The following is a 10,862-nucleotide window of genomic DNA, read 5'->3' as shown; positions in this document are numbered from 1 at the left end:
AGTTTCATGTTATTTACTTTAGTAAATCCATGTTGTAGTCAAAAGAGTAAAAAACTATCAAAACCATGTAACTTGGATTATGAATGAAATTACCTCTTGTCTTATACCCATAGCCAACATCCAACATCAAAATCTTTACAATTAACAGTTCTCACTGTTCATCAGGTTGTGGCTTTGGGCTCGTTATTAATAGGCCCACATAGTCAATCTTTGCAACATCATAAGGCTTGCCTTCGTGTGTTTCTTTTGGTTTCCCGATTTTATCATGCCTTTTTTTAGTGGAGAGGGTGCCTACAAGAATCTTTACGTTGTCCAAATACCCTGGAGCAGTATTTACTAAAAAAAAGTGAATTTGTACGTTGTCTTGTCAGAAAGTTAATATTAACAATTCACTTTTCAAAAACCTATATTGGCAACTGAACTTTATTTATTAGTAAAGTTGTATTTTATCCACTATATAGACAAACGTATAAGCTGTATCTCACTATGTCACCATAACATCTTGATCATTTGTATGACTTTTCTTTATGTTCTGATCATAACTACCTTCTACAATTTCATTTGCAATAGGATTGTTGCCAACGGCAATCTTCTTCTTCTCAATATATGGAAAAAGACCAGTAAGATAACACTTCGAAGACCAAAAACTGAAAAAAAAAAATTAACACTCGAGATCCAATGGGTTAGAACGTTACTGTTGAGGTAAAAACACCCATATAAGAATTGGGTTCTTAGCATAAAAAATACACCTTAATGCACCCCCTCTCGTGTCGGATTTAATATCTAAAGTTGCTGACAATATTGAGGAATAATATTAAGATGAACCAACACTAAAAATAAAAAATGGCCTTGTTATACTCGTAAAACGATAACCTAAAACAAAACTGAAGAAATAATATAAAACGACAGTTGTGTTTATTAAACGATAAATGAAAGATGTTGAAAGACTAAAACATAAAGGACTCAATGTAGAACACAACAATGTTCAAGGACTAAAACATAACGTCTCAATGCAATCAACAATAATGTCGCTGATGAAAATTGTGGTTTTACAAATTGTTAACAAACCCAACTTATAAAAATACAAGACCACAAAATGCTAATTTCAGTGTTCTCTTAATTGATACTGATTAAAGATAAAAATTGAGAGAATAATGAGTTCATATTTATTTCATTATCCTTAATTAATTACCGTTACTTCCCCCTCTACATTCTACAATTGCTGTGAAAATCAAAGGAAGATTAAATGTTACGTTTTACAAGTGAATGCTAAGTTTTAATAAGAGAAATATGAGATTTGATAATGTGGATATGATAATGTTCTAAAGGTTAACATCATTGTTGATCTGGAACAGATGACCAACATTTGATGTGAGAAGATTTTTAACGGCGAGATCTAACGGAAGATGGTGAGTTATTTTCAACAGTCAGATTTTTCAACGTTAATAAAGTTGATTTGAGACAGACGACTAGATTTATCTCTGAGTTTTCAAAATTTGTCTTTGAGTTTGTCCCAGTCAGGACTCTTCATTCTGTTTATATAATAGATGATATGGAGAAGTATTGTATGTGGACATGATATGAACTCTTGAACATGGAAATGAAATGAATTCTTCCAAATGTTGCTTACATGTAAAAATGGAAAAAATAAGAATAAAAAGAAAGGGGTGCTTCTAAAGGCATCGGGCCAAAAGGCTGTTAGCGGGCGGAAATTTGATTGACTCGGGTAAATGGCCATTGACCTGAGTTCTCTATACACTTATTTTTAATGTGGGTGACGTTCACCTTCGTATGCTTAATCCATCTTCTTCTTTCAAAATAAAAGGAATCCCAATTCATTTACAAAATCCTAGAAAAGAGTGTCACATTCTCCGGTAACGGTACCGACACCTACCGGCGACCATTCTTTTATTCAGAACCATCAATCCGAGTGATTTGTTCATCATTCGACTGTGTTATATCTCCTTTATAACTTCTTTATACCATCTTTTCAAAAGAAATTAGGAAGTTAACCATGGAAGAAGGGAATTCTAAAATTTTGATTTCTACATCGATTCCAATTCTTTCACCTACTTCCGAGCAAGGAGAAGTTTCTCATGAGGTATACAACCATTTTCCGACCATTTTTTCTATGTTTCAATACATTTTGTGTGAGTTTTTGAAAAAAAAATGTGAAACTTTGGTTACGTGAACAGTCTGAACCAGTCAGGGACCTCTCAGCCCAGAACGGATCACCTTGGTGGTCCAGGTCTGAAAGGTCATGGAGAACCTAGTCCGTGACCTTTCAGACATGGATCCGTTCAGTGCTGAGACGGGCCCCGGACTGGGCAGTCCGTTCCATCCTGAATATTTTTTTTATCTTTAGGAGATTTGTATGTTTTTCAGCTTTTGACAGATTCCAGACCTTAATATTGTTCCTAATGAAGATGAGTACAATGTCGAAGAGGAAAATCAATCTTCAAATGATGGTTGTCAATTTGGTATTGATGTTGGTGAATATTTTTTGACTGAAAATATTTTTCAAACTCGAGAGGAGTTAATCGCTTGGGCTAAAGAAATTGGGAGACAACATAAGTTTGTAGTATTGATCAAAAAGTCAGGTAATAGAAGAGGTGGAGAGAAACCCCGGTCAGAATTATGTTGGGCAATTCCGTTCACATGAGAAAAAGGATTTGGTTCCAAAATTCCATCAACCACCTATAAAGAAAAGGAAATCGAGACAAAAAAATGTCAATGGCCGTTCAAGCTCAAAATAATACTGGGTGTTAATGACACGTGAAAAGTGACAGTTGTATCTGAAATCCACAACCATGAGTTAGCTGACAGTCTTCTGGGTCATGCATATGTTAATAGGTTGAAACCCGATGAAAAAACTATTGTGAAACGTCTATTAGAAATTAGTTCTAAACCAACCCAAATTCATGACCAATTCAAGGATAACACATCAACGTTGAAAACCGTTTACAATGCACGTGCAAACATACATAAGGAAAATCAAGAAGGAAGAAGTCTGACGCAACAACTCATTAAGTTATTGGTGGAACACCATTACGTCTATCATTTTTCAAAGAATGAAGACATTGATGAGGTAACAAATCTATTTTGGGCACATGCTGATTGTATTTTATTATTACAAAGTTTCCATACCGTGTTAATGTTCGGTTGTACGTATAAAACCAACCGATTTAAAAAGCCATTGCTTGAGATTGTCGGGGTAACATCTATGTTGAAATCCTTCACCGCGACATTTATGTTTATGGACGGGGAGGCAACTAATCGTTTGAGGACGTTGTTCCCTCCCAACTCAATGCCAAGTGCGTTTGTTACTGATCATGAACTTACACTAATTCACGCTATTGGTGAAGACTTTCCACATGCTCAAAGGTTACAATGTATTTTCCACATCGACAAGTGTGTGGTAGAGAAAGTCAAAAGTTATTTCAAACAAGAACAATTCAATGTTTTTATGACAATGTTTCGAGCTATCATGTATGTTAGGTCTGAAAGTGGTTATAATGAGGTTGGAAATTTTTGTGAAGCTTTGGTCAGACACGCATCATAAAGATGTTAGTTATGTTCAGGATACCTGGTTGGAATTGAATGAGAGATTTGTGACTGCATGGACTAACAGGATTATACACATGAGAAATACTTTAACAAATCGTGTGGAAGGTGCTCATTCCAAATTGAAGAGATATCTATGTAACTCCGAAGGTAACTATGTTACATACTAGGAATTTATTCATATCATGACGGAAACTGAGACAGGTGAAATTATAGCATCTTTTAAGAACAATCGTATTAAGGTGAAGGAAGGTCACCTAACCAAGTTTACGAAAGAGCTACTTGGTTATGTCTCGCACGTTGCATTACATCTTATGGTGGATGAGATCGACCGTGCAAATGTGATTGATATTAAAGTTTAAAATTGCAGATATGTTCGCGGATATGTTCTAAGGTATGTCTATGGTTTCCCTTGTACTCATGAGATGGTATCTTTAATTAATCAAGATAAGGTATGTCCTAAGGACATTATTCACCCTCAGTGGACCAAGCTATCGATTAACCCGGCTCTGTGACTTATAATGATCAAGGCGCATCACATGAGACGGAACACCTTTATTTTATGTGGGATAAATCGAGTGATCCTGAGAGGTCTGCAATACTTGAGAAGTTGAGGGATATTTCTTGTCCGACCATGACAAACTTAGAGTGAGTCATTGCAACATACAAAGACCAAAGGGGCTCCGAACAAAGAAGAATGAGCAAAAGAAAAGAAGCTGGAAAATCTACTAAGAGGAATCCATCTGCTTTCGAATATTCCAAGTGTGTTGATGAATATGTTCCCTCCACTCAGACAGTACCTAAAGTTAACAGAGCAACTAAAACAACGAAAACAACCATATCCAATGTTGAAAGATACAAAAATCAGATTATGTTAGTTATGCATCCATTCTTGGATGACATTATAGATGTGTCAGGCGATGGGTCATTGTGGGTTTCTGCTGTTGGTAAAGGACTTGGGTTTTCCATAGAAGATGGTTGGAACCAAATTCGCGAAATGTCATAGAAGAACTTGAGGTACGTCACACACTCTACAATGGTATTTTTGGACAAAGAGATTACACTCGGATATTAAGTGCTGCAAACAACTTCAATTATACATGTCCAGATGATTGGAACTATGGTCACATGTATACTATTATGGTTGTGCAGACTCGTTACAATTGCATATTAGTTCATTTGTCTTATGATTGTTCAACAACTTTCTTACCCTTAGTCAGTGGTCCATCTTCCGAGGGTGATAAATTTGTAAGCATTACATATAGTGGTCGTCACTTTATGCCCGTTAAACTCGCAAATGAATCTCTGCTCCCTCTAATTGCACCTCAATGGGCTAGGCATGCATCGCTAGAGGCAATGGATTGGCTTGAAATTGTTAAAAATAGAATCGAGGAAGGAGCGAATTTTACCTCCATCTTTCGAGGAAGCCAAGTAGTGGTGTGGTAAATTTAAGTGATGATTAAAGTGTATTGAAATACCAGGTTACAAACTTTTTGGTTTAATATATGAATATATTTAGATGATGGTTAATAGTCTTCGTTCTTTACCTTCCTTTTTGGTTTAAAATCGAATTATACAAAACATTTGCGACCCGAAGTACTCGACGGTCTGTTCATCTCCTAATTGACGCATCCATAGCTCCGTTACACTCACCTTAACGACTTTTTTGTTATTCCCTTCCCCGAATTCGAGTCGCGAATTTTTTGTGTTCTTTGATTTCCATGTTTACAACTTGTTCCGCAAAGAGTAACGATGTTCAAATAATATTACTTCTAATTAATGTATTATAACTTGTTCAAAAAAGAGTAACGATGTTCATGTTCATACTTCAACCAAACATTACGATAAAAATTGTTTAAAAAAGAAGTTCAAATGTGTTTCAACTTCATTCCCTTTTTGATTTTCTTATTTTCTTCACCTTGGTTTTTTGGACGATCTTCTTGGTTCGGGCTCTGGTTGAGATTGATGGGGATATTCTGGAAGCGGCATTTCAGCCCTCGTCTTAGTTACGATTTCAAGCCCTAACCCAACGTCAGACGCTTGAATCGCTACAATTGCACGATCAATTCCATCTCTCTAAAAAGAACAACAATAGATTAATACCAACTTATAGCTATAAATTCAAAAGTAAAAAAAAAAAAGAATGATAAATCAAATACTCACGTAGTACGATACTGAACTTACGTATTGGTTCGGTATGCTGGATTTGTACCAAGTTGGGTTTTGTACAAACGGGTGAGATACCCTTTTGAACCAATCGTAATAATGAGCACTAGCCTCCCACGGAGCCAAGATTACCGAAGTTTTTGGAACCTCCGTCCTTCAACACCTTCTTTGTTGGTCGAATCGGTTCTTTAGGGATGACTTGAACCAACCCAAACTGCCGTAACACTCTCTATCAGGGTGATAAGGCTCGACAATATCGTTCACCGCGATGCATCTGGTGTAAAAAGAGTATTCCAGAGGTGGTAGTGCAACGTCAGACAATAAGGGACGATATGGGTCCCAAATGACCCACATGATACAAACGTTTAACATGTGCTTCCTAGAACAAATGCATTGTTGTTGGGTATTATAGAACACACGAAAAATAAATAAATAAAGTACTTATATCTCTCTCGGTCAGACCGTCCAATTGTTCACGGGTGCTTCCTAGAGTACATGTCTTGTTGACTTTCATGATGTGTTCCTCTCATCTATACGTCCGGGGGATGTTAGATGTAGGAACATATTTTGGATTGGGAACAGACGTCCCAAGGTTGAAGTGTTCATCGATCCACGTCTACCAATGTAAAGTTAAATACAACATTGTTATTCACTACTCCAATACGATAAATACAATAAATAAATAAATAAATAATCGAGACACAAAAATATATAAGAAATTACCTAAAATAAAGTAAGGTAACCAACTAATTGGTTTACTCCTCTCGAAGCAAAACCAAGCATCTATAAAGATAGACAAGCACCACAGTTTTCCACGAGTAGGTTGAAACATCATCTAAGTTTTTCAGATAATGTAGATAGATAATCGGTACCTTAGTTGCACTCTTATTAGCAAAAAGAATACAATCAAATAGATGCAAAAGGTATGCCCGTGCAGTAACAAATTTGATAAGGTCGGTGTCCTCCTTCTGCCCTACTACATTGCTGCCTCAACCACTTAAGCTCCACAAACTTAGATTTACCGAAGTGTTGTTTCACATGTTCGTAACCTAATCCTAAATAACGGAAGACTAGTAATGCGTCTGGATCTTTTGTACCATCATCATCATCCGCCTTGGACAGAACAACAGATTGACCTTCAATTGGAAGACCACAAATGCGATACACAACCTCTAACGTGATCGTCATCTCCCCGAACAACATGTGGAAAGTATTTGTGTTTTCGTACCACCGCTCTGTAAATGCCGAGAGTAGAACCCGATCTAACTTGATGTGTGAATATTTTGCAATGTGGACCAATCCTGTGTTATGGACTCTCTGTTGAACACTTTGATAGTCAATTTCCAGGTCCCACCCATTATTCTTCTCCAAAATAGTACCCACAACTACGACATACGCATGGTTGTGTAACTTCAACACTGGCATCTCCTGAAAATAAAAAACAAATTGTTTTAGATTAATGATTAACACAATTCTTATTATAAATACTAAAATTAGAAAATAATATTTGCTTACCGGTTTGTTCCAAATCGTGAAAGCAACATGTTTTTTGAAACAGGATAGCAACGTACGATCTACCGGACCTCCACAGTACGGGTCCGAAAATAAATATGACTCTCCTACTTTTCTTTCTGCTGTCGAAATTGGAGGCTCTTCCTCTAAAGCTTGGTTCTCATCTCTCCGCTTTCGTTGTTGCCTACAACCTCTTTCACTCGTCGTCGGATGAATACGTGATGTTATAATAACTTTTGAATAATACGCGGGGTACGTGATGCAAAAGCAATAAATAATCAATATGCTTTCTAACTCTAAATACATCATAAATGAATGTCTCCGTAATTATATAAATTAAAATTCTAATATATACATGTATCACTAGTAAAAAAAAGTCATTCAAGTAAGAAATAAAATATGAGAAAGAAAGATAAGAAAGAAAATTGAAAAAAATAAGAAAATAAGCATGTCCCGAATCAGGTAATCCGAGACTTTTCAGTCCGTCACGGATTACCTGATCCGTGACCAGGAAGACTCAGACGAACTGGACCAGTTCGTCTGAGTCGTTCGAACATCCATGATCACCTTAGGGCAGACTCATAAGGCATCAAATACTCACACAAAAGGTTCTAAATATGTTAAAAATTACAACATACAACATTCTAAACATGTTACAAGATACTATTAACATCCCCAATCAATCAAACTACCAATTTATTCAAAAAAATCATAAAAGTTAGGATTTTTGAACCAACCTTGAAGGAGAAATTGTAGCTTGATTTCTACATTGTCTGCACCAAATGATGCTTGATTCTAACACTTAGAGAGTGAAAGGACTTATTCACAACAAAATTTGAGAGGGGTTTGGAGATTATGAGCGATTTGGTGAGGGTAGAGTTCGATTTTTCAAAGCTTAGAGAGAAAAAGTTCAGAAATCCCCATTTTGGTTGAATTTTGTGAGAGATAGATAAGGGGTTATGGTTAGCAGAGAAAAGACCGGTGCCTACATAGTTGGTCGGTGCTAATAGAGAAAGGGGCCGTTGGGTCTGGTGCTAACAGCCTATTGGCCCGGTGCCTTTGGAAGAAAATTAATGAGAGTGGTAAATTTGACACATTGGGAGAAGCCACATATTTCCCCTAGTTGTGTGGTATTAAACTATTAGACTCCATAACGGTTTTTAACTATGGACCATTAAGTCATTTGAGACCTGACCGTAAGTTGTTCCGAAAAGTTCAGTTAGTAAATAAAATCGATTTGATTCAATATGTTCGTGATTTGGTTCAGTTACTGAATCAAATTATATGCGAATTGAACCACAGGGTTACACTCCAACAAAAACAAAATTTTAACTTTAAAACCTATTATACTTAAAATCTGCTGAAAAATTAGCTTGTGACACAAAATCACGTAAACCTGGAGTCTTGGAGATGAAGTATTGTTCAGTAATTTAGTCGTTACTCAAAGAGACTCAGAGAGACGAACTGATGTTGAAGAAAAATAAATAAAAGGAAGAAGAGGGGCAACAAGTCAACAACCCTTGGGAGAAAACAAAGGAATGAGAGGAGAAATGAAAAATCCTAGCGTTATCATTTTTTAAATATGTGGGTGTTTTAATATTTTGGTGTAACTGGCTTAACCATTAAATCTTCTATCATCCATACATAATTTGATTCGGTTTTCTTTTATTATGAATTAAATAAATCTACGCACTGCACCAAACAGAAGCCAACCTTCCCTAGGTGGTTTGATCGATTTGAATAAAAGGAGAGTGAAAAGACTCTCCTTTTATTCACCATGCCATCACACCGTTAACTTTTAAAACAAACACATCACATGAAATATCAAACACCCATAAATATATCATTTGTTACCCCCATCAACCCCAACCTTCACATTTCAGCTAGAGTTTTTTGTTCTTTTACTCCGATTCATAACCGATTCAAAATCACTGAGTTGTAACAGTAGGAACACTGTGAAGCACCACGGTTTCGACGGTCAGACCCGGTCCGAACCCGAATAAGACACCCCATTCTAACCCTTCACCAGTAGTTGACTTCCCTTCCTCAATTGACTTCTTCCTCATTTCATCAAGAATAAAAAGCACACAAGCACTTGACATATTTCCATACTCACTTAAAACGGTCCGTGTCGCTTTGAGTTTCTCTTCCTTGAGACCGAGTTTAAGTTCAACCTGGTCAAGAATCGCTGGACCGCCAGGGTGAGCAATCCAAAACAGTGAGTTCCAATCCTTTATACCAATTGGAGCAAAGGCTTCGTCTAAACTTTTTTCGATATTCTTCGAGATCAACCCGGGCACGTCTTTCAATAGATGAAAAGTAAGACCAACTTCACGTAAATGTCCATCGATAGCACCGTGTGAGTCAGGGAGAATCGTCTGAGCAGCCGATACAATTTCAAAAAGTGGGCGTTCCACAGAAAGATCAGGGTCGGCCCCGATAATCAAAGCACCTGCGCCATCACCAAAAAGTGCTTGACCCACAAGTGAGTCCAAATGAGAATCCGATGGGCCACGGAAAGTAACAGCTGTGATTTCAGAACAAACGACGAGTACACGAGCCCCAGCAGTGTTCTCGGCTAAGTCCTTGGCTAAACGAAGAACCGTCCCACCAGCAAAACAACCTTGTTGATACATCATCAAACGTTTAACAGAGGGTCGAAGGCCAAGGAGTTTACTAAGTTGGTAGTCAGCACCAGGCATATCAACTCCTGATGTGGTACAAACAACTAGGTGAGTGATCTTTGACTTAGGTTGACCCCATTCTTTAATGGCTTTTGTGGCAGCTTCTTTTCCTAGCTTGGGTACTTCAACAACAACCATATCTTGACGTGCATCTAAGGATGGTGCCATATATTCACACATGTTTGGATTCTCCTTCAAAATTTCCTCTGTTATGTGCATATATCGCTTCCTTATATTTGATTTCTCGCCTGTAAATTTTGTCAGACGGAAAAAAAATATTACACAAAAATACCAAAAATTATTTATAATAATCAAATGATGGAGTAGTACTTAAATTTTGTATTATATAAAGAATAAAAAATAGAATAAAGAGAGACATGAATATATATACGTACACATTCTTTTGAATTTTTCTTTGAGATCGGTCATGTGTTCACTGTTGGTGATACGGAAGTAGTAGTCAGGGTAATCGGCTTGGTAGACGCAATTGGCAGGGGTAGCGGTTCCGATGGCAAGAACATTGGCGGGTCCATGAGCTCTTTGAGCATCCCTGATTTCTTGAACTGATACCATTTTCAACTCACTAAACTAGTAGTGTTGTTGTTTTGTTTTGTTTGAAGGGGTAGATAGATAGAAGGAAAAGAATAGTGAGATGAGAGAGTAGTGAAAAAAAAGTGAAGAGAAAATGTGAACTTTATATGAGAGGTTAGGTTGGAGGAACGGCTAGATGCGTGACTACTTGTAAATTACGTAATGTTGGTTGACCAAGCGGTAGATATTTATCCACGTCCACGGTCCATCCCATTCTCTTTCTCATTTACTATCTCTCTCTCTTTCTCTCTCTAGTCTGTCCCATGGTAGTAATGTTGTATGTATGAGGAGTGAGTGTTGTACTAGTGTCACTCAAGTGGTGTGTGATGTGCTAATTGTTTTGGA

The 10,862-nt window shown here is 37.1% G+C and overlaps 1 protein-coding gene across 1 annotated transcript; it reads right to left on the bottom strand.

Moving 5' to 3' along the window:
• Positions 1–8,841: 8,841 nt before the first annotated feature.
• On the bottom strand, positions 8,842–10,593 carry LOC147542382 (chalcone synthase). Its single transcript, XM_086632529.1, has 2 exons — positions 10,322–10,593; positions 8,842–10,174 (listed from the first exon to the last, which is right to left on the bottom strand). The coding sequence occupies exons 1-2, from the start codon at positions 10,497–10,499 to the stop codon at positions 9,171–9,173; spliced, it is 1,182 nt and encodes a 393-aa protein (XP_086488655.1). The 5' UTR covers positions 10,500–10,593; the 3' UTR covers positions 8,842–9,170.
• Between the last annotated feature and the right edge of the window lie 269 nt (positions 10,594–10,862).

The sequence above is a fragment of the Eschscholzia californica genome, unplaced genomic scaffold, assembly GCF_041429995.1.
Source record: "Eschscholzia californica isolate CP2 unplaced genomic scaffold, dmEscCali1.0.p SCAF_4, whole genome shotgun sequence".
Lineage (NCBI taxonomy): Eukaryota > Viridiplantae > Streptophyta > Magnoliopsida > Ranunculales > Papaveraceae > Eschscholzia > Eschscholzia californica.
The sequence above is the reverse complement of the archived record's forward strand: the minus strand, read 5'-3'. Positions and strand labels throughout refer to the sequence as shown.